This window comes from Python bivittatus, unplaced genomic scaffold (assembly GCF_059951505.1).
Source record: "Python bivittatus isolate LINGU-HERP-01145 unplaced genomic scaffold, Pbiv_v1 ctg000080_np1212, whole genome shotgun sequence".
NCBI classification, from domain to species: Eukaryota; Metazoa; Chordata; class Lepidosauria; order Squamata; family Pythonidae; genus Python; species Python bivittatus.
The window spans coordinates 27,829,904-27,855,313 of NW_028277035.1; the positions used below are offsets into that span (position 1 = coordinate 27,829,904).

Consider the following 25,410-nt stretch of genomic DNA (forward strand, 5'->3'; position numbering starts at 1 on the left):
GAGCCTGTTAGCCTACTTCACAGTTTGGCTTGACCTGATGGAACATGCAAGAGATTTCCAGGAAGTCACACCCAAGACTACAGAAACAAGTTTTTGCTTTTGTTAACTGCCGAGAGGCGGGAGAATTTAAGAAGAAAGGGCATTTGGGTATTTTAATCTGAATCTAAATTGCCCCGGGTTCCTGTTGCACTCTTTAAAGCTCATCATTAACATTATTAATAGATTTTCCTTCTATTAATCTGTGTGGTCTCCTGACAAAACCACCTAAGCTGGCACCTACCTGATATTATAATGCATGACAGGAAAACCTGCTGTATTTAGCTATGACAGTAGTTCTGCAACATTGATCCTTCTTAAAACAAGAGAAACTAAACCATATTTAGAGTACCATATTTATATTCCATCAGGAAACGAGAGCACTCCTGTAATATACTATGCTATTTTTATAAGACTTACGCTTTTCCAAAATGTCTGAGTACTGTTCGGTACTAGTATTCTGTTCCTATCACTCTGAAATCTTGTACATGTACCCTGAAACACAGAAAATTAATCTCTGCAATTTGTGAGTGGTGAAATTGCGCTCAAAATCCTGACAAAGACTGGAAAGAAAACATCAGTGGCCCCAATTCTTCAACAAGAGTCATTTCCTCACAAATGATTTATATCATTTTCTAGCATCATGCGACCTTCATTGTGTCAACGTAACAATAATGGGGATAGGCTCTGACATTTTTTGTATACAAGTGCTCTACATTGTGGAGCTTTTTTTCCAGTACTTCAGATAGGCCTGCCAGCCAAAAAAAAGTTACTTCTGGCATTAGCAAACTCAAAATTTTGATGAAACTTTAGTCAGCTCATAAATTACTGTGAATATATTTTACAGTAATTGACTTATTCCATGAATCTTAGTAGTCCTGCAGATTCTATTTCAATATTCACTTCAGATAATATGGAGGTCCCAAAGCTCAATTCTATCTCCATTTGTTCTAATTATTTAAGAACACAATCAACAAATCAGTTGAGACTACAAATGTTTTGAAACAGTTCTAAAAGTATCATGAATAGAAATCCAAGCTAGGATTGTCTTGTCTATCAATTTCTCTCTCTCTCTCTCTCTCTCTCTCTCTCTCTCTCTTCCTCCCAATTCCACACAAAGCCAGAAGAATCAGGATTTCCCTGCCATTTAGCATATTACAGAAAGCAATGAAGAATTATCCTTTCTCCTGCCAAACATCACAGCCTGTGCAAAATCAGAGTTAGCATGGCAACAGCCATATGGTATATAAACTCAGTAGTTTACTGTGGTTAATAAAATACCCCTAAATAACACAGGCTTATTTTAAGGCCTTATAATAAAATTCACAAACATTCAAAAGCTCACTGATTTACTTCCTCAATTATATCACCAACTTAGAAGTTACGCTACTCCAACACAGAACAAGAACACTGGGACCCCAAGAAAGATAGAAATACGCAACTGAAGCCTAAAGATACCCAGAAGTGGGTTTTAAAAGAGAAGTATATTTTCAGTGGGGTTACAGTAACAGAGACAGCAGATATTCTTGTCCCTTTGAGATATTTATGGAATTGGGACAAAATGTCCACTGACCATTATTTTTGGCCCTTTGTTTTCAAGAGGCTCAGACAGAAATGCAACAGTTTTTGGCCTGTGAGTTATGAATTTAAGAAAGGAGTAACATGATTTGCCAGCTTTAGATTGGACTGTCTATGAATAAAATTCACTTTTCATTCAAATTATGGTGGCTCTGTAGTGAACTCTAACATATGCAGTTCAGAACTATAATTGGATAGAAATCTGCTCATACGGGACCAAAAGCTCCAACATATCTGCCATTATTCTAAGCCAGGGTTAGGCAATGTTTAGCCCCTATATCCTCTTTTAGCAGAAACACATAGCTCAACACTGTTAAAAAAAAAAAAAAAGATGACAGATTTTGTCATTTTGAGGCAGGGAACAGTGGAGATTGTAATACGAGCCTCAAAGTCGGCATATCAAACTTAAAAAATAAATAGCCCCAAATTCCCCTTAAAAATGTACTGTTATCCATGTGTGTGATGTGCCTCCTTCCTTTGGGACCCTTTAATCCCCTCCCCAGTTTTTAAGAGGAGACTTTGTCCATTCTTGCACTAGGTCACAGAATCTAGATATACAACATCAAAGGTTTCTACTGTCATGGAGCTTATAACTTTTTGGGTTTCACAAAAAATGTTTAACATTAAACACAGCAAGAAAATAAAAGGGTGGTTTAGGGGTTATTTTTAATTCCCCTGCTTCACATTAAACATCTTGATTTTTAAGGGCCTGACTCATACTTTTGCACACAAGGTTTCACCAGAGGTTTCAACAAGTGCAGCTGACTCAGCTCCATCTTGTTCAAAGCCAGGAACCTTCCTCCTACAGGTTTCTATTTTGCATACTTATTTATGAAAACCCATACCAATTACATTTTTCTAGGGTTCATCCACAGTAAGGCAATAGGGAAAGAAGAGAAAGAAACTGCTGTTGTACTCCACAGAGCATCCTTCTTCCACCAGATGGCCCTGAGTTGTATTGGGATGGCAATTACCAAAATTCTTAACCTGGAGAACCCAACACACACTGTATGAAAATTCTGGATTTTGGAGTCCCTACACATCTGGCTGGCATTAGGTTAGTGTGGCTTGCTTTAATGGACAGTCCAACCTTCTGCTCCTGTCCATACTATTCCCAATTTCTGCACAGATCTAACGTCAACACTGACACTACCATCCTTTATCTCCAGCGCATCCTGGGAATGGAGAGAGGTAGGAAACAGTTGAGAAATATATTACTCAAAAGCTAATATGGTTTTGTGCCATGTATATTTTACCAAAAATAAAAAAATAAATCTGAAGCCAGTCACAATTACCTAGTTAATATACCTATAGGTCAAAGGGTTGGAAACTTACATAGTATATGTGTGTACCTAAGATGGGGGAGCTACAAGGATTGTGCCCATGTAAGAGCTGAGCTTTATCTTAATAGTCAGCTTTTCAAATGACTAGCAGAGTTTAAAGTAGCTCTGGAGCTGCATCTGTTCAAACAAATCCTTCCTGCCCCAGACACTGCTACCAGGTCTAGTACACAACAGCCTTACTTTAAAAAGCAAATATTTTGCTAGGTTTTCTTTTCCTTCCATCTCCCATTCACTTTTTGTGTTCCCAGCCTATCACAACTGAATTTCTCATACCACCAACTGTAAAAGAGTTTTATTTTAGGGGGGGAAAAGGCTCTTACTGTGAAACTGCCACATATGAGGTAATTTTTCCCCTTTATCAAACCATTCCCCAGAGAGAACAAATCCAACTATTCCTTCTGACATTAAGGCACAAGAGAGGATGCAGAGTTACAATTACAGGCTGTTAACAGGATAATTACAGGGTTTTCTGATTAGCTAATATCCAATCCTAGTAGAAAGGTACATTTACATTGGCAATGTCTCCTATGACCTAACAATAGAACTAACCTACCATAGTAGGGTTTAAATATATCCAGATTATTTTTTTTTTTTAATCTGCGCTCAGTCGTTACCGACTCTGCAGTGACTGCTTGGACGAGTCCTTGCAGTTTTCAAGGCAATTGTTTCGGAAGTGGTTTGCCAGAGCCTCCTTCCTAGAGCAGAGCCCAGCTGGCGAGCGCAGGAGGCGGGGTTTCCGTTGCTTCGCGCCCTTTTTGGGCGCACACGGTTTTTCACGCTTACCGGCAACTGCTCCTGACTCCTTTTTTGCAAGGCGCCGCCAGCATTTTTCCTCCCACCGGAGTGAGAGTACCCATTTATCTACTCATGTGAGTTTTCGAACTGTTGGGTTTACAGGAACTGGGGAGGAAACAGGAGCTCACCCTGCTAACGCAAAGGCTGGACTCGAACCGCTGAAGCGTCGACCATTTCTGGCTGGCAACTTTCAGCGTCATATGTATTTTAACTATCTATAAAATCTTGGAGGCTTCCCATTCTCCATGGGCAGGAATTAAAACTTCAGGTAAAGTTGCGAGCTCACAGAACTGGAGACTGGCTCTAGAATCTTCTAGTACTCAAAGGATAAGGAGGCCTCATATAAGATATGTTTTACCAACTACTCCCTTTGATGTGGTCAGGCTATTCTCACTTAAAGCCACAGTAGATCACCATGGACATCTTTTGCTGAGGCTGATCTGGGCAATGGCCTCCTACCCACCTGCTAAACAGGCCTGAACCCAACCAACTGATCTAAATTGTGTCATAAGATTGGGCAGTTCTGCAACTTGATTTTTTTTTCTTTATTACCTCCAGCGTGGATACTCCTAGAGCAGAAATCAATTCAGGCCAGAAAAAAAATCACCCATACCAATGACCACCCAATGCACGTAGTTGCTCAATTCTCAAGTTAGGAAGTAGCCCTGTACTGTATAGTCCTGGCAAGTAAGTACCCGGGATCAGTACATCCAGAGCTCTGCCTTCTCTTATATTTCATGATAAAAACATACTTGACTACAGCTTTTTCCCCCCTCATAGGATAAAAAGAATTGACAGGGACATTAGAACATTATATACAGAGGAATCATGCCAGACTTAATGGATATTGGTACAGGAATTTTCTAAGTGTACTCTTTTAAATTCTAATTTTATTTTTAAAATGCCCATACCTTTCCTGTTTTGCATGAAAATGGATCCAATAGTTTGGAATATCTGTAATAAATTACAGATAGGTTCAGCGATTCTGTGCAAAGGGAAGGAGAGGTGACAAGGAACAATGAAAACCATTTGTGAATGGACTAAGAATAAAGAATGGGAGAGAGGATACGTTGTAGTATAAAAGATAAATCAGTCATCATTTTCACAAACAAAAATGAAGTCTGAAATGGTCAGCTAGGTAAAACAGATACAAAATTTCCTACAGTTTCTAATTGTGGACAATGGGAAACAGTAAAGTGAGCAATTAACTAGTAAACTAAGGATTCTCTCAGTACTCTTTAACACCACCTCCAAGGTAATTGGAACAATCACTAGTACAGTACTCAAATTGCAAAGGTTAATCTAATCTGAAGATAAAATTGTTAGTCACTGAATCTGTGGTCCTCCTCAGTCCCCAAAGTAGTATTTTCAGAAAATATTTTCAATGTACAGTTACTACCCTTTCCATCCTGCACAACTAAGACCCAAGCTAGGACCACAATATATTAAGAATAAGAAAAAGGACAAGAAAGAAATCTCTATCCCACATGAGTTAAAAACTGGTGCAAATGACCTCATTCTACTCTGGCTTCAGGAGCACAACTCTAATAAAACCTTGTGTTCTACTTTTCCCTCCGAACCAACTCTCAAGTGATTGTTGGAAGAGCTTTAGAATCAGATCTTCATTGGCTTTTAGTACAGTCATCATAGCCACCCAGAGTCCAATGCCCATAAAGCTTTAATTTTTCCTGGATATCCTGCCATGAGTTGGAATTTAGAGATGACTACAAAACACTTTATTTGGTACATTTTGGCCATGTAATATCCAGCACTCATACCATGCAGCCAAACCATATTTGGATGGAACATCATGACAACCTAGGAGATAGGTTCGTTTGTAAGTTTAAGTACATGCTGGAAACATATCAGCTATATCTTGCTTTTTTAATAGAGTAAGGAATTCAGGTCAGTCTGCAGCATGGCAAGTACTTGGGATTTAATTCTGGTTTGGATAATTTCCCCCCACCCCACAAATGTACATTGCCAAATTGTGTTCCACTAATACAAACTAAACAGTTTCCAGAAACAGAAGTTGTCATATCAACTGCATGCAGAGCTGATTCCCTCCTCCCCCCTGCCCCCCAAATCTGATCTGGATTCTATTTTTGTCCTTAAACAAGCAGAAAAATATGTACCTGCTAGAATGACCTTACATTTCTGGCATGGGGAGGAGCATCATATATATGGGAATCCAGAGGACCCTACAACCTTCCTACCTTCCTTCCTTCCTTCCTTCCTTCCTTCCTACCTTCCTTCCTTCCTTCCTTCCTTCCTTCCTTCTTTATTTATTTATTTATTCATTCATTCATTCATTCATTCATTCATTCATTCATTCATTCAATTTATATTGCCGCTCAACTCATTCACAGTGACTCCAGGCTGCTTACAGAAATAAGACCCCAAATACAAAACCCACTACACCCCCACCCCCTGGTGACAACAATACATTCAAACAAACCACTTGATGGACTCCATATCAACCTGGAATCCCCGGGCCTGCTGACAAAACCAAGTCTTCAATATTTCAGATTTTTGTAATATTTTCCCATTCCTTCTACCTGGTAAACTAAAAGTGTTTGCATATTCCCAATTATGAGGACTATGAGTCCCCATTCTACTGTCATTTTTAAATTCTACAACCACCATCTTTTTTATATATATTGATTTAACTTCTCATCTTAGAATTGTAAGAGTGATCATTGGGTTAGAAATCGGGTGTCTCATAGTGCTTGCTTATTTTTAGATAAAAATGAGTTTATGTAAAAAGTTCTGACTATCTAACAAAGCTATTTCCTGGTTACCTAAAAAAGATACGAACTGTAGTACTCTGTCTTCACTTTATTCATAGAGGCCATACTGTAATGGAATGAAACATATTATTATTATTGGATTATTCACCTGGAGGTGAATTCTGTAGGGATTATCCTGTTGGAAGGCAACTTATGCAGATATACAAACAGTTTGAGGGCCAACAAGCGATAATATCAGAAAGATAATGACATCACATAAAGAGGCAGGAGCACTTGCAGTTGTTTCCAGGGTTCCTAGTTTTTAAGAGTGGGAACACTCTGAGAAGCAAACCACTTCCATTTCCATCTAAAAACTCCCAACCAACTAAACAACAGCCTGATATGTGTTGCTGAATTCCAATGGCTTGGGCCATTTGTTTGGGCCAACTTGTGGGGGGGGAGAATTTTAAGGGTAGGAATTGGGAGTTCTTCACACACGCACACCAAGAAGTTTTCTGCTCCCATCTCACACTTATTTTTGAGGAAAACAAATAAAAATGGAATGCTGGGGAGATATGTTTTCACCCATCTGATGAGATCAGGCAGAACAGATGCGTTTTGGGTCCCATCCATTAAGCAATGTCATCTTGTAGGACCCAGGAAGATAACCTTCTTGGTGGTGGCTCCAGCCCTCTGGAACGACACTCCCCAGAGATCTGTACTGCTCCCACCTTTATGATTTTCTGGAAGCTATTAAAAATTTGGTTGTTCTCCCAGGCCTTGGGATAGGATGGTTGAGGAGCCCCTACGTTTTGTTTTTTTGTGATACTGCGGTAGTCTTCTGTTGGCTGTAGGGTTTTTGATGTATGTTGTTTTTTTCTTTTTTCCTTTTAACTGTAAGCTACCCAGAGGTGGGATGATAATAATAATAATAATAATAATAATAATAATAATAATAATAGCAGCAGCAGCAGCAGCATAAAAGTTGTTAAACCCTTAGTCTAACATGATATAAGATGTTATCTATATGCAGTATTATTCTTAAGATAACCCAAGCAGTTGTATTTAAAAATTCTCAATCTAACAACAAAAATGATAATCAGAAATAGCGGAAGACCATTTCAATCTAATATAATATTCTATAAAATAATGTTGTGAGATTGCACCAAACAAAACAAATGAAAAAGATTAATGAGAATCCATCAAATCTGGCCTGAGGAATGTAGGGTTTTTTTTAAAAAAAAACGATGATATTGGTAATCATTATAGACAATAAATGTTCTTTCTTCAGGTTGCTACCCCTGTGCTTTGTTCATGTCAGGTTCAGCCCAAAGAACTCCACGAGACAATGCAAATACAGTTCTGTTGCATTTATTAGCTTCCACCTCAAGACAGAATCTCCCCAGACTGAACCCTAGTTCCCAAGCCAGCCAGCCACAACACCGTGAATTCCTTAGGGAGGTGCCAGCCTCATCTTCTTGAACTTCCCACGCTCCTGTTGGGGGCTAAGAACACGCTTATCTCCCTGAGCATGGCCTTCATAAGTCCATTCCATCACAGTTCATCCATTATCACTGGCAATTAATCAGAACCATTTACAGCTATATTCAACTAGAAGTTAATGTTACTTTTAGTGGAGATCTGTGATACACCTGTTGCAGACCCTTGCATTGCTAGGCTTTTTGGTCTTAACTTTCAAGAAAGTATTTTTCCTCTCCTGGGTAAAGTTGCTGCAAATAATGCAGTGACTTTACTGAAGCTAAGCAGGTCTGGTCTGATTTGGTCAATGGCAGTATGGGTGATTATCTGAAAATTTCATGTATACCTTCTTGAGTTCCATGATGAAGAGACAACAGGATTTAAGAGGACTTACCCCCACACACACAAACCTATCTATTTAGTAATTTAGTTCTTGTGAAGTAAGTTCTGGCCCATTAAAACATATGGCACAATTAAAAAGCCTTAAGAAACTTTATTGTTTTGGCTGTAAAAGATTAATATGGTTATTCCAGTGGAATCCCTCACTTCCTGGCAACTGATGAAGATTCTTGCACTCTCAAGAGCAATGTGTTAATCATAAAATTGGGCACCTACAGTTTAATTAGGCAGAAAATAACATCCTACTTCAATTCTTTGCATTGGAGGGCTTGAGTAGTACGAAGCTAAATTCAAAAAAAGAATGTAGCCTGTTATTCCCACCATCTTGTACTTACTCCCCTACCCAGAAGAGCTAAAGAGAAATAAATAGTGTGGCCATTTATTTTTATTAAAAAAAACGAAGATATGCCCCACCCTCCCACCCTCAAAAAAAAAAAATGTAATTCACCTTGCATTCGACTCCAGAATTTATGTTGCAATTAAATGGTTGGTAATATACAAGCCCCAGCTACCAAGCCATCAGTGTCTAATGTAACTGAGAGAGATGAATATTCCCAGGCCTAACGCTATCTTCTCACTATATTTCAGCTCCAAATACTTGACCCGAAGGTTACAATAGGATAGAATACCATAAACAAAGGCTTACAAATATGTATGAAGTTGCAAATACAAGTTCCAAGTCCAGCTATCCGTTCTTTGATCCCTCTGCATATGCGTATCATGCCCCATTCTTCCCTGCCACTCCCAGCCTGTTTCTTCCCACCCTATCACTGTTCTCAGAAGATAAAATGAAAGAAGGGGGTGCAGCTTATACACAGACTATAAAGTTTGCTTCTTTTTTTTTTAACAAGCTGTGGAAAAAGAGACATAGATCAATATGCTCAACAACAGAAACAAGGTAGGGATGGCTTTCATTACTGGTTTAGTTTATTGCTCATCAGTTTTGAGAAACTGGACCCTAATCCATGAAAGGTTATACTACAAGGGTGGCATAAGATTCTTTGTCATTTCTTCACTGTATAAAATATTCACACAGACATGAAAGGATTGCATATTGCAATAAAATTTAGGTCACTATATACACAATACAAGGTTTCCTCCCCAGTTATCTTTTTTTAAAATGCCATTAATACTCAGATCAACAGTTTTATTAATTGCTAAAATCTTTCTATCATCAGATTGACACTTAATTGGACTCCATGTGGCCCACTGAGAAAACTGGCCTTCGCTTCTCAGGGTACGACCTGTCAGAAGCAGGCTAGAGTAAATTAAATCTATGATAGAGAACCAAAAAGCACTCATTGCCCCTACATGATAAGACAAGAGTCACAAGCATGAGATGGGCAGCTGTATAATTTTAATAAATAAATAATTAATAAAAACCACTGAGCCCACATCATTCTCTGCTTAAGGATAGCATAATGTTCTATCAAATATGATAGAAGACAAATATGACACCATTTATAATGGAGAAATGCAAAGCTAACAACGTCAAAATGTATGATAAGATGGCATCAGAAAATCAACCTCTTCAAAGAAACATAGTAGGTCAGAAATCAACTGACAGACAACATGGCTCCCTTTGGGTTAATTCAGCAGCAAAGCCACTAACCTGAAGGGTATGCTATGTGGTATGTCCATAGAGAGTTGAAAGATTCACCCCAGTTTTTGCTTTCCTGCTGGAAGATCCATATTATCAGGATACCCAACAACAGGATAAGGATAGCTATATTCCATATTTATGGCCACCACTGCTAATGGCAAAGAGGAATAGATGTGTATCAAAATACTTAGACTTTCTGCATCTCCCTCCACCTTCTTGTAGCCGTACATGTCAGCCCCACCAGGTAGACCAAACCAAAATTCATCTCCACAGGAATGCTAAGACTACTTTTGAGGGTAACTATAATAACAGAATCTTGCAAGTTTGATTGTGCTATGCCTCCTCCCTTTCTTATACCCATGTTAATTAGGGAGGGGTCTGTCTGCACTGCTTACACATAATTTCTACTTATTCTGGGCTTAAGCCATGTTTTTCTCCTTGCTGCTTTTGTAATGGATCTGGCCTATCACTGCAAGGGTCATCTTCCTTACTCTGTACAATGCTTGACTCCCTTTCTTACACTGCTCTATTCCTTTACCCTATTCCCTCATACTACTTTCCTAATTCATGCATACTTAAGTTCCCCTTTCTTTCTTAGGCTATTAGTTTGGCCAAGAATCTTTTCTTCTAAGGCCCAAGTTTAGGCTAATATGGTGGTTAGACGTGAACACAATCAATCCAATTCAGCTATGAAGCTTATTTGAGTGAACTGTAGGCAGCTACCAACTGTCAACCAAGGCCACCTCAAAGAGCTGCTGGGGGGGCGGGGGGAAGAGAGAGAGAGAAATGCGTGTTATTTCAGGAAGCACAAATGTCTGATGCAAATAAAGATATATAAATAAAACCCTTCCAAGTGGAACAAAACTTTTAAAACCATTCTTATTTGGCAAGCTGGTTACCATACAACTACAAAAAAGATGAACACTGTTTTGACTTGTCATTTAGTACTAGGGTGGAATCATACTAATTGATATAAGATGATGGTTGTTCTTAATCTATTAACTAGTAAGGTTGGAGCCAACATAAGATATGCAATTCTTTGGAAGGACAGTCATCCAGTGTGGCAGTTTCTGGCATAAGCCAAGCCAATTTATTACTCTTCCTTTTCCACACATCCCAAACTGCTTAATGCACACAAAGTGACATGCAAGAAAGTTGTCAAATTGGCACATGCAGATCCTTTATAAAACAGATTTAAAAAGGTGATCAGTAAACACCTGATGCTGCATAAATGGGCATCTATGAGCAAGGCAGTCTAGCTAATTTCTTTGAACTAGTAACTTCTCCAACCTGATTTACATGGCCTTGAGAAAAATGATGCAATGTGTGTATGTGACTCAACTTCTATTTGACAAGGAGAAGCTACAGAGCACAGCTTATAATGTGTTTCTGACATGGCCCTTATACTGATCAAGTTTGTTTTAAAAAGACCTTTCTTTGCTGTCGCTTGTCATATCCATTAATCTTACACACCCACTGTCCATATTTCATTTTGGTGTCTCACTTGAAGCCAGGCATTTGAAAACTCTCCTGAATAATTTACATATGCCATTATAGGCAAAGAAGAGATATGTGTTGACAAAAAACAGGCCACTTGGAGTATCAAGGAAATGATAAATGGAGGCAAAAAGAATGCAAAAATGTTGCCACATGGCATGTCCTTTTATTCAAAAGTCTGCTTCTTATTATGAAGCATTACAGCTTAATAAAACATAATATTTCGTAATTCAAATGCAATACGATGTCTTTTTTTTAATAAGCAAATTGTCTATTACAAGTTACACATACTAAACTTCATTTTTTGGGGAACTGGCTTGAACACAATCTTGGAAGGAAGAGGTGTTTGAGGAAAGTTGTTTATTATAGGCACTGACTTTTAAAAAAAAAACTTTTTGGAGTTTCATTCAATTTTCACTAGGTAAGTCTAATGAGTGGGGGGGAGTATACTATCTGAGTGGGCATTAGGTCATGTCATCTCAAAAGCTACATATGTTGAGAACTACTATAATTAGCTGAATATCTCATCCACCCAACACTTGAAAGTATAAACCTTACCACAGATCAGAACCTAAAGAAAGAAAATTCTAGACATGCAAGTCAAAGAATAAACAGCATTTAACTGAGTAGATGCTAGCATCAGACTGGCTGGTACCTGACTTAAATTCTCATGTCCTCTGATTCCTGATTTTCACTTCACATCCTCTCTGTCACATATAAACGCTCAATAGCTTCCCATTATCACCACCACCTCCTGTTCACGTTTGCTGAATTAAGGAGATAAGTAAAAGATTTAGGGAGGATGCTCCCTTAAATAAGAGAGTATTAATTCAAACAAATCCTAATAGGAAGAATACAATATAGCACATGTTGATAAGATCATTAAAAGTCCAAGCTCATCTGCCAAATAAGGTAGGTTTATATTCTATTACTATGTCTAATTATGAAAGGAAGTCTGTATACCACAGTTTATCTGACAATAAAATCCTCATTCTAAATCAGTTTTAAATAGGGAAAATGATAAAGGTTGCTATTATAACCAGTCCCAAGCTGGCAAAATTGTGGACAACTATTCTCCATTCAAAAAATATAAAAGGACAAGTTCAAAGGAGATTTTGATTAGTACCTCCATCAAGGGATTTCAAAGTCCAGCTTGACCCATATGTGGGAGGAAGGGTCATATATGATAATTCACAGCTACAGCTGCACACGTCTGAGAAATCCCATAACCGCAACCCCAAGATATACAGGCCATGAATAGTCTGGCCAGCTGCCTTCTTTTGGGATGAGCAACGCAATGCATGTTAATGGAGACAAAAATAAATTAAGGCACGCAGAGCCCCCAAGCTGGTGTGTGAAGTGGGAAGGCAGTATCATATCACGTGGCAGCATCTTGGTATCTGTCAACACATTTTGTCCCAAAGGAACCCCAGCTGAGAGGGGGGAAAGATACATGTAGTATAGTTAGGCAGGGCCAAAAACAAAAAGTTAAAATTAAATTAAAAACACTCTGACAAAGTTGCTTCCCAGGAAGCATAGATGGCATAACAGAACTGCTGAGCTGCCAAGCCATTCCCTGAAGAGTGCTTCATGGCTGTGGTATTTCTCACGTCACGTCTCCAGCCATCCACCTGCCCCTCATCTCCCTAGATCCTCAAATAAAAGCATTACCCATTTTTGCTGGGTGAAAAATACAACATTTGTTTAGCCCTTATGACCAATTTGCTCATGGTGGCTGACATTCTAAAATAATGCTGCCACCTAGCTCAACTATGTCTCAGCTGGAGGTGTGCAATCCAATCTCAAAGCATTCCTCTCCAAAAAATGAGACTTTGCAAGATCAGACTGTTTCAGCCTCAAAATATGTTGCCCACCTCTAATACTCTCTAATACTGAGCTGGCAATAGAAACCTTGTGTGGGGTCATCTGATTTAATCATTTATGCTATCCTAGAATAGTATTTGCCATAGTCACAGAAATCTGTTAGCACTCTATGGCTTACAGATGATTTCTTATGACTCCTGTTTAGTTAATAAAAATGTCAGCACATGTATTATAACTAAACATAGTCAGCCCTATTGGGCAGTGCTGGGCTTCAACAGTGTTGGACTCAATCCTGAAGCCCAACACTGCCCAACAGATACCTGCCATGAAAGCCTACAGCAGTACATAGTCAACCCTGCTCATCTCCCCTCTCCCTCCCAGCAAGGTTGCAAGAAAAACAGAAGAGATCCTTTCTTTTTAGATTAGCCACAATTTAATGTACTATTCAAGCCCTAAACTATATTTGGTTTTACGCTGAGTGCAGAGCCAAGTTTAAAAACCAATCAGCGGTGAAGCTCACAGGATGACTTTAAGGCAGTCACTATCTTTCAACCTAACCTTCCTCCCAGAGGTACTGTGAAGATTTAAAACAAATTAAAAAGAAGTGGGGCGGGGGGAGAGGAAGGATACTGCATGTTGCCTTGGTTTCCTAAAGCAAAAGCAGGCTATACACGTAATACATAAACTATAATTTAAAATTAATTTGACTTGTGGTTCAGATTAATCACTGTTTGTCTAGAGTCATACAAAACTGATAGTGTGGTTAACTTAAAATAGGAGTGAACATTTTGGAACTCTTTCTGGTAAGCTAAGGCACATAGGTTTTGAAGGAAGCTAAATGTGTTCTCACATTTATTTGTTACACTTGTTATACTACCAACCATCCAAGTCATACGAAACCATGGGTTAACACCAACTAACTCATAATGGATACATATAACCAATGCTAATCACATGAACAAGGTTGGTCCCACACAGAAGAGTAAAATCACTGTGGGGTAATGAGCACCAAAGATCTGTACCTGCACATGCTCTAAATACTGTAGACAACTTGACACCTTCGTTATATTTTTAGACAACTACTACATGTTGTATAACTTGTTTTTCAGATGTAGAAAAAAAGATGGTAAAGCAAATGCTATCAACCAGGGAGGTATCAAGCCTTCAAAAACAAAAAATGTTTCAGACTGCACTGGAGCTGTGGCTATTCATGGGCATGCTTGCAAACACAGCAGGAGCAGCTTGCTAAGCAGCAGTGTGATCCAGGAAAAAAGATGCAGCTGCTTCAGCAATTTCAAAAACAATGCCTTGAACATGCTCCCATGTGTTCCAAACATCTCTTTCAAAGGGTTTATACAGCCCTCTTGGCCACTAAAATTGCCAAAATGGAAGACAACTGCTGTGAGATGGCCATTCTGTCCACAGAAATGAGAAAAGGTAGAGCTCCATGGGACTTCAGTAAATGCAGCAATGTGAGAAGCAAAGCAAGTATCGCATGAAAACAACAGCAACACTTGAGGGATAGAGAAATTATCCTGATTCATGCTGTGATCCTGCTCCATGCGTAGGTAGCAAATCCCCTTGAAGCACAAGTTAAATGCAAACATGCCTCTGCTTCTGCTTTTCTATATGCTGGACTGGAAAGAACCGGGCTCCTATCTTCACTTACAATGATGCTCACTGGATAAGTTCAGCCCAATCACCATCTCTCAATTTAATCTCATAGGGTTGTTGACAGGGAAAATAGGGAATGAAAGGAAGGGTGTAAAGTGCCTTAAGCTTCTGGAGTAAAGGGGAGGGTATAAATTCAACAACAACAACAAACCATCAAGGCCAAGTCATTATAGCATGGATAAGCAACCAGATACTCTCTACGCATGTTGATCTACAACTCCCCTATTTTCTAGGCAGCCCAGTGTGCTCAATATGAGAGTTGATCTCCAACCATTAAGTTGCCTTATCCTACTATACCGACAAGTTACTGACACTTGTTACGTTGTCAACGCTTGTTATGTATTTGTAATTTATTTAGAAAATATACATGATACCCACTCCCTTAATAGACTATAGACCATTATATAGCAAATATTCTTGCTAGCCTCTTCTGAAAATGACTCATATGCTAACTCTCACTTTTAAAATTCTAATTTTCCAACATCTGGAATCTTGCTAGCTGTAAAATGCTTAGAAATTAATGAGGTGCACCTTGAATTCAGGGGGCTGCAATATGCCAGTTTAATTCTGCACAGGAGCAATTCAGGCTTTACTACAAAGGAAAAGTTCATCACTTGACCTTCTACACAAAAACTTTAGGTAAAGATGCATACCCAAGAATGCAAAGTATTATCCATCATCAATGACAATTAAACACAAACATCACATGAGACAGATAAGGTCCAGAATACTTATTTAGCCCAATTAACTCTTTAAACAGTTCATTCTAGAAGTACAGTTCTTTGCCTTTGGCTTACAAAAAAGTGAAAAGCAAACAGAGCAAGCCATCTATACACACACTGCTAATCAGCTCTGCAGAATGAACTGGGTTTCCTTTTGGTTTATTTTTGCAAACCTGTACACAACTTTGCATCCCCAAATAATGAATTTAATTCTTACTAGATTTTTAAAGGGAAAGGGGAAAAGTCACAGCAAATAAACTTATTTTAGTTCAAGTGTTTGGGGATCAGGCTGAGTACCACTTCAACTGCATGAGGAAGTATGCAACTGCAAGTATGCACAAGGAAACAAAATATATATTTCCACACCAGTGGCAAAGGATAGTACAGCCCCTTAGCCTTCCTCCCTCGGTAATAATTCACCCAGAAATCGAATGATTTAAATCACAAAGTTATTGTTCTGCTTCCTATCCTTAATAATTCAGTGGCAACATTGGCCAAGAGAATAACTGATTAATTTTGGTGGAAAATCCAAGTAATGAAAGTGTGTTTTTTCCTAACACTTCTTCCTCCATTCCTCAACATTTTGTAATTGCAGGATTATTAATGGGAGAAGCACCTCCTCTAAGCAGCAGAGATTGCACTACTCTAAAGGCAATTGCTTATGCAAAACAATCCAATCTACAAACTTTAGCTCTGAGTGAGGAATAATTTACACCAAGGCCTTTCATTTTCACAAATGATCTCTGGGCCACAGACAAGGAAGTGACAGAGCCAGATGGCAACCATGTCTAGAAACTACCAAGTCAAGGTAAAAGCCTGAAAATCTACCATCAGCCTTTTTACCCAATACAATTTTCTTTGACCTCTGTGCACCTTTGGTGCTAAGAGAAATGTAGTCATGAATTACTGGACCATAAACTCCCTTGTCAGAATTACAGCTTGGTATTAAACTGCCAGATGTTTTTTCTGCCTCTCTTACACTTTTTACTCAATCACCCCATGCCTGCATGCGTGTGCTTCTCCACCCCTGGTTTGCTTTCACAGGTAAGGTTGCAAGAGCTCTTCTAACCCTACTATGTCCGATTTGATCAAAGGGTTCCTTCATAACCTTTAAGATTTCAGTCACCATCACACCTAATACAGGCTCACAGGCAACTTGCCACTCACTTTTAAGGGCCACAATGAGTGCCTTTCCATCCTTTATCAGCTCCTTGATGAACTTGTTAGTCTTGTCCAGCTCAGCTTCATGAGACTTTAGCCTTTCTCGGAACTGGGGGCTGTCCAAACAGCAGTCACTAAACTCCAAGGCAGGTAGCCCCATGATTTCCCAGAGCCCCTCCAAAGCCAGATCTACCGCAAAAACCAATCAGCTGGAAGAGAAATGCCCAGGAATGGAAACCTCTCCCCAAGCGCCTTAAATCGAAACAGCAGACCAACCATCAATGTTGAAAATGTTCATCTAACAAAATGCAAAGAGTCCCCCGCCAAGAGACCTGTTTTGATTCTGCTCAGTACCCCTAGAGACCAGGAGGTCAATTTTTCAGCTCTTTTAGCAGAAGAAACAGGTCTGAGGAAGGTCTTGCACGGAGAGCTGTTTCACACGCCAGGGCGAGAGGACAGAAGCCGTCTGCGGGAGGGAAACGGCGTTGCTGGAGCAGCAAATGCTACCGCTGCCAGAGGACTGCTCGTGGCCACATTTTCCAAACACGCTGCAAACTCGGGGGCGGTGCGGCCGTCCCTGTTGCCGGAACCTTCAGCTCTTCGCCGGGTCAACGTTGCTGCGGCGGCGGCTGTGGCTGCTGCCGCAGCCTGAGGAACCCACCCCGACAAGGTCTGCCGCGCGGCCTCCCTGAGCAGAAGCCGCGGCTCTTCAGCTCAGCACAGCCACCTCCGACGGCGTCCGGGATCAGCCGGGACCTTGCACTTCCCCACTGGAACGCGGGAGATCATTTTCCTACCGCTCTCCCCATTGGAACGTCGTGGAAAGAGGGAGATTTTTTTTTCCTCCCCCGGCCCGGACGCGACCCCGCCTCTTGCACCAGCGGGAGCCAATCAGAGCCCCGACTGCTCATGGAGCAAGGAGGAGGGAAGGAAGAAAGATGCCCTGCGAAGACAGACCGGGGATGAGGGAAGGAGTGGCCAGAGGTATGTCAGACCGCATGGAGTTGTCCCCCTTCCCCTCCTCTCCCCCCCGCCCGCCCTCTTAAAGACATACCCTCCGGAGTGGGGGAGGAGTGGCGAAGCCACGGCTGCTCGAGGGCGTTTCTCGCAAACCTGTTGCTGCAGTGCAGGCTAAAGGAGAGCCAGCGGATTAGTGCACCCGTGAGCTACGTTTGGAGACAGAAGGAGGGAAGGAAGAAGATTCGCTCTCGGCGATCATTTGAGAGCATACAATGACAACAAACAAGCGATCACCTTCACTCTGGCCCTGGCATAAAGAAACAACAGCTCTTTTCATAAAAGGTGTCCCTTCCACCCTGCCCACCGCAAACAGGGTTCCCTTTGCACATTCACAGCCTGCCTGCCTGCCTGCCTGCCTTTGACGGTCAATTATTTTTTGCCTTTGCAGCATGTGATGCCTGCCTTCTGCAGGAGCGACAGAAAATCAGCAAAAGCACCTGCTGAATTCTGGCATACTTTCACCTAGCCCACGTTTGCTGATTTGAAAAGCTAAACAGGAGCCTAACCGGGTTAGTACTCGGGTGGGAAAGCATTGACGGAGCTAAACTAGGAATAAGACAATAGGAAATCTCTTCTGTATTGTTCTCCCCTCCCTCAAAAAATCCTACGTGGATGTGTTCATGAAATCACCAAGAACTGAGCTTGACTCTACGGAGATCCTCTTTATCCATACTATGTATGATCTTGACTCATCTGAAAGAAGCTGATTGCAAGCCATGCCTTTTTCACATATTTTATTTATTTTTTATTTATTTATATTTCACATTTGTCCCTGCCCATCTCACTAGAAGTGATTCTGGGCAATTTACAGCAAAAATATAAATATTAATTAAAATACAATATAACGATATTCCTACAAATAATAAATATCTTCCAAAATATTGATCGTGAACTAAAAATTATTAGGCTTGGGGAGTATCTTCAAGGCACCAGCCACCCCCAGGGTTGATTATATCTCTTCTTGCCCCAAGCAAGTTGGCAGAGCCAGGTCTTCAGTTCTTTTCGGAAAGCCGGGAGGGTGGGGGCCCACCTCACCTCTGGGGGGAGAATGTTCCAAAGGGCGGGGGCAACGGCAGAGAAGGCTCTCCTCCTGGGCCCCCCAGTCGACAGTCTCTCACCGATGGGGTCCACAACGTACCCTCTCTGCCTGACCCGATGGGACGGGTTTATTTATTTATTTATTAAATTTGTATGCCACCCATCTCCCCCAGTGGGTGACTCTGGGTGGCTCACAATGAAGATGAAAGCCACAAACAGTTAAAAAAAAATACCCCCATTTATTAATTATAATTAATTAATTAATTAAAAGTCAAACTACAAAAACAAGCCCTATACATAAAAACTAAAAAACATTCAAAATGATGGGGGAGTAAAATCAATTACCCCACAAGCCACTTCCACTGGTGCGAGCCCCCATGCTCCCCCAGGCCATCTGGCATAGCCAGGATTTCACGCTCTTCCTGAAGGCCATGAGAGTGGGGGTTGATGTGATGGGGGTGAAGCAGTCCCTCAGATAACCTGGACCCATGACATGTAGGGCTTTAAAGCTGATAACCAACACCTTGAATTGGACCCAGAAGCAAACTGGCACCCAATGCAGCTCCCGCAGCAAAGGTGTTACATGTGCCCTCCTTGGGGCACCCAAGATTGCCTGTGTGGCCGCATTTTGAACCAGCTGTAGCTTCCAGATACTTTTCAAGGGTAGCCCCACATAAAGCACATTGCAATAGTCTAGACGAGAGATAACCAGGGTGTGAGCGACTGACTGGAGGGACTCCTGATACAGGAAGGGGCGTAACTGGCTCACAACACGAAGTTGCACAAAGGCCCTCCTGGTCACGACTGCCACCTGCTCTTTGAGCAGGAGTCATGAGTCCAGAAGGACCCCCAGATTATGCACTGGGTCTCTTGGGGTGGTGCAACCCTGTCCGAAACCAAATATGGTACACTCCTGGATATAGAGGGACCTCCAGTCCACAGCCACTCCATCTTAACAGAGTTCAGCTGAAGCGTGTTGTGCCCCATCCAGACCCCCACAGCCTCCAGGCACCGCAAAAGGGTGGTCACAGCATCATTCAAGTCACCCAGGATGGAAATGCAGAATTGAGTATCATCTGCATATTGATGATACCTCATCCCATGGTGACGGATGATCTCATAAATTCACAAATTTATGAATTTATATTCATAAATCTTGTAGATGAACTGTCCATTATTTTTGGCTGATAACGTATAGCATGACCAATTATTATTTATTGCACTGGACCTTAGATCTTATCATTAGCGCCCTTCTGTAAGACCTCTGAGACAAAATTTTAGATCATGTTAGTTCTAAAGAGCTGGAATTAAATTGACAGTAAATGAAAAAGACAGTTGAGAGCCAAATTCAACATTTTGACTAGAACTTCCAAGATTTGGGGAAGGGACTATTTGAATCAGAGTCTCAGGACAAACATTCCTTTGCTGTACACTACGTCCACCAAAACATGCTACTTAATAAAAGAGGAACACAGGGAAGTGTATTCTTGAAGCATTTCCTCTTACAAAATTCCCCACACGCCATCTCATTTGAATGATTTAGAATATTATGACTTGTTCTGTACAGCCTGAGCAAAGAGAAGTCTGGGTGAACTACAAGTTTGACTGTCCTTGAAATGAAATTGGAGTATTCTTGGCATTTTATACTTTTAATTAATGTATGACTAAGGCCAGCAACTTAAAATATCCTGAAAGAAGTAAAAAGTCCAGACAGGAATACAGTACATAGTAAAACAGATAGTAACAAGAGAATTATACACTACAACCAGCAGGGGAGTTGGATTAACATTATATTATTTTTAATTTTATAAACCACACCTAACTGAAGACTAAAGCCATTACTGCATTAAGCTGCACATCTCTAGAGAAACATTTGAGTGCCTCTGCCAAGGGTTGGGGCATGCCAAGGTTTTACACACCCCAACCAATGATGGGCTGTCCTACACAGCAGCCTTAAACTGCTTGTCTCCTATGCTGAAATTAAGAACCATAAAAAGAATTGCTGTTCAGATTTCAGTTCAATTTCCAGTTTTAGCAATGATGCTAGCTGGATGTTTTGTCCAGGCAGCAATTACCATGTCCCCCAGTTCTCCTGCTTCTTTACCCCTGCCACCTATGGCAGGAAAGCAAGCCGCAAAAATTTTCCTTTCCATGGGCAGATTTTGAGGACATGTGGTTAACACTGATGGTCCTTTTCAATGAGCCCCTTTGTAACTGACACCTTCCCATCTGATACAGCCACTGGTATACAGATGGTATTGGGAGATCATTGTTTTTTCCTGTCACTTGGTTAGAAGAAGAAACTTGCAGAACTCTTGTTAATTTCACCTGGTTTAAAAAGATGAAGGTGGTGAACCTGTAAAACAAAACAAAGCATGAAAAAAAAAGGCCCACCCTTTCATAAGTCCTTGAATTTTCTTACCATATTACTTATGTTGTGAACACCCACCCATCTGTTTTTAGGATTATTTCTTCCAGATTAAATACCATGAAATGAAAGAATTTGTTGTGATAGTTAACTTCTGATATTTTTTTGAAGTAGATGGGCAAATTTAGTATTATTTTAACCAGTGCAGTACATTTACAGTACTTGATTCAATTATATGCTTCCAATTACTGTCTTACTAAATTCATTTTTGCTAGAGATATCATAATAAAGTTGCATCTCACACTATAGTTACATATCTAATTTTAAGATCTTAATATCTGTTTGATCCACATTTTACCCCACGATCTTATCCTGTGGCCAGAACAAAAGGATTTGTGGGGGAAAAATCTGTACCTTCACAGTGCAGTTAGATGCTCTTTTGTGCTGGAAACACAGCTTGAAAACCACATTTTTTTATAAGTTTCAGGAATGAGACACCAAGTTGCACCAATTTTGTTGTTCTTCACATGGTTTGCTCACAAGAAAGCAGAAAAAGACTTTCTCCATGTCATCTGTGGCAACAGTGCTGCTTATGGGCAATATCCTCCCATTGCACAATTGCACTAAGACACACCAGCATCGAATCAGACCCTCCTTTAAGGGGCTTCGGTTCGGAGGTAACCCATGCCTGGGGATGAACAGGGACCAGACAATTAGGTACCCCTGCTGCCACCACCCTTTCGTTATAAATGTGTTTCTCCCTTCCACACCAGCCCTTTGGAGGAGCTAGGGGAGGACTGAAGGGGAAATCCTCACCCCGCCCTGCATTGGCTAAACTACAGGAAGGGAAACCAAACAAAACTTTGAGAGTCTGTAGTTCAGCCAAGCAGAGGCAGGTGCTAGAAGGCAGCCCATCCGCCTCAGGATTCAAGTCAACTTTATTAAAGGTGACAAGGAAAATAAGGTCCACACTCTCAACACACAGTAAAAGAAAGATGAAATAAAATGCAAAACTCCTAACACATTTCTAGGCTTAGAACAGACCTGGGTTCTACACTTTTAATCTACTATGCAACTGCCTGTGTGAAATTGAAAACAACCAACCACCCTTCACTTTCCAGCCTTGCCTGAGGTAAGCCCTCTCACCCAGGACTCCAGACACCTAAAGCTCCTTCTGCCGAAAATGGGCAGAACCCCTGGGTCTCAGGCATCAGGCAACTCCCTCTGGACATATAAGGCTGGTTCACTACTTCAAGGGCCAGGTAGTCCACTACTGCTCTCCCTGCCCACCTTTCTGCATCAGGAAAGGAATGGCTTTCCTTCCTCTGGGCAGGTCTTCCTGGACATGTTTGCAAGCCATATAAATTTATGGGGGGTGTATGTATGTGCGCACACACAGAGAGAAAAAATTATATTTACAGCGTTAAAGCGTCAAAGGTAGAAAGCTTTCACCCCAGCCCTCAAACAGCCCATAAGTTATCTGGGGTATTTGAAGGCTGAAGGAGACAGCCTTCTACCTCAGAGGACCAGAAAACCAGTGCAGTGGTGGAAGAGCACTATTCTGGGAAATAAATAAATAAACAAAGCAAATAATTGAAATAAAATGTGTTTTAATTAAAATAATAAATAAATCAAAAGTAAAATACATTTTAATGTTTAAAAAAATCTAAAGAAGCCCAGTCAGGGACAGAGGCACTGCCAATGAGGTGGGGATGGAAATTAGCCTCCCTCCCATCACTCACCCCGTTTGCCTCTTTTTCACCAATCACTTGCATGCCCCTTGGGATGTGTGTGGAAAAAAGTAAACAGAAATGGCCAGAAAAGCTCTAATTAACACCTGCTCAAGCCTCCTGTTTCTGTGTCTAAAAGCCAGAAGAGAAATTTGCTTTCAAAGTAGCCTTTCTTCCAGATCCAGAAATCTTCTAGATTTCTTTATCCAAGCTAAAGAAAGTTACCCAACAAGGAACTTGGAGTAAAGAGCTGTTGAAAAACGCACCACCTTAATCATATTTTGTAGCTAGTTCCAGATTAGCAAGGCACACTAGATATTTTTAAAAAATGGCTTAGGGTGTAATGCAAATGCAGTTATAGAAATTAACAGTAGAACAGTAATAGTAAAGAGACCTAAGGCATATATAGGAGTTTAATCCTCCATACACAACATGTACAATGGATTCAAACATATTTCAACACATTGCCACAATTCTTTTGCCATAATGCACCAAAATGTGGTTTGTTTAGTTATTGATTAGCCAGCTTTAAGGAAAAACAATTAATTAAAGTTGCATCAGTAAAAGTGTATCATGGATCAGAACTAGCAGTAGATTAGTGAGGGGGGTAGCAAGTTAATCTAAAATATTCACTATATTAGTGCCATTAACTTAGTTCCACACCTCTTATTTTATTGTTATAATTTATTAAAGATGTCATTCTGCTATGTTTATATAGACCAAAGTAAACAGCAGTGGCTTACAAAAGAGAATTAGGAAACTTTTGCATTATAAATAGAAATGGAAACCACTAGGGCAGCAACTTAATGTTCTAGAATATTATATTGCTAGTATGATCTTAAAGTCAGTATGCTGAAATATGAAAAGCATTTGTCTCACTTCTCCTTCTCCAAATAAAAAAGAACAGATACAGAAGAATAGTTGGAATAAGTAATTTTAGAGCTGGGGTTTGTTAACAAATTACTATCTGTAATGTTTTAATAAGATTACAGAAAGTCCTTTAATAAAGTCCAAGATTCATGTGCTGTTAGGAAGAGTTTTATTCTTTGTTTCTCTTTTTCAACATACCTGTATCAAGTATGCTACCTTCTGGGTATGGGTGAGAAACTAATAAACTTTTGCTCATGTTTTTATGTATAAGCAAACCTTATTGCTGTATTATAGTCCATGTGTATGCAACAAAATACATATTGTACCACATTTCAGTAGTAATGGGAGCATAACCTATTCCACTGGGAGATTAAGTAGGGAAAAGGAATGACATGTCCTCATTTGACCATGGTAGATGTCAACTTAAATGTTGATACCTTGGCATTTCTCTTGAGATTGCAGGATGTTATTTCTTTCCTCCAACAAAACAACAGTGTCATTTTTAGGTGAGCCATACGCATGCATGCTCCAAACTAGAGTTCAGTAGAAAAGTACGTAAGATTGTGATTCAATTGTGCTGGTTTTACCAGCTGCTGAGCTTGAATTAATATGCCTGCTAGGAGGTAGAGACATGGATAGCCTTATGCTGTAGGCATGAAGATCAAGCATCTTTGTAAAAGCTGAAGGACTGAAGCATTCTGACAGAGAAGCATGAGAGTGCTGCTATGCTAAATTCCTTCCATCTTCTAAGCAGGAGACAAATAAAATATGACAATACTATCTTTTAGCTAGCAACTAGTGATTTAAAATTTTCTGGCATTCAGGGAATGCTTCACATACAACTTGGGTTTGTGAGCGTAGGCATGTTGCAGAGAGAAAATTGTAAGATGCCTTCTCAGTTGCTAAAGGGAATTGGCCCAGCCTGAAGTATTTAACTGATTTAACTGAACATGCACCTTACAATACATTTAACAGGAATTAGCATTCCAGGCAAGTGACTGATCAGAGATTGTCAGTCAGCCAGGCCATTGACCTCCTCTTAGCTGACAATGTTCAACTGTTGTAAAAGGTTTTCTTGAATGCTGCTGTGTAGATGGCAGTTTTCCTTAAAAAACAAAAACGAACCCTATTAGGATTCCATTGTCACTTGCTGGCAGAGAAAGAATCCTTGTCTCCTTCCAATAATCCGGGGCAATATTTTAAGGATAGCAAAATTTCTCCTGCTGCCTCTTTATTTAAGGACAAAACCATGATCTTTCCAGAAGAAACGATGGGTGGGTTAAGTCGTTGCAGATAAAGATGGATTTTATACTTTACCTTTTGCACATGTAACAGATGGTGATGCATACGCCACAAAATCCATGAGTTTTCCTAATGGTGTGCAATATGACACAGTCCAAAAGAATAACTAGAAGATATAGATAAAAATGATATAGATATAGATACACTGTACACTGCCTGATAAACTATCAGCAAATCCCAACTTGGTGCCCTCCAAATTGGTTAGACCACACATTTCATCATTCCCACACTTTCTGCTTGGA

At 40.3% G+C, this 25,410-nt stretch overlaps 1 protein-coding gene across 6 annotated transcripts in view; it reads right to left on the bottom strand.

Moving 5' to 3' along the window:
• Positions 1-17,779, bottom strand: part of ARHGAP26 (Rho GTPase activating protein 26) — a 264,334-nt gene extending 246,555 nt beyond the window's left edge. For 4 of the 6 annotated variants that reach the window (XM_088133702.1, XM_088133700.1, XM_088133705.1 and 1 more), the window contains exon 1: positions 16,847-17,779. In XM_088133702.1, the coding sequence (XP_087989828.1) occupies positions 16,847-17,000 (154 nt within the window). In that variant the 5' untranslated portion in view covers positions 17,001-17,779. The remainder of the gene's footprint in view (positions 1-16,846) is intronic. The other 2 variants (XM_088133699.1, XM_088133701.1) reach the window with 2 other exon arrangements.
• Positions 17,780-25,410: the final 7,631 nt, after the last annotated feature.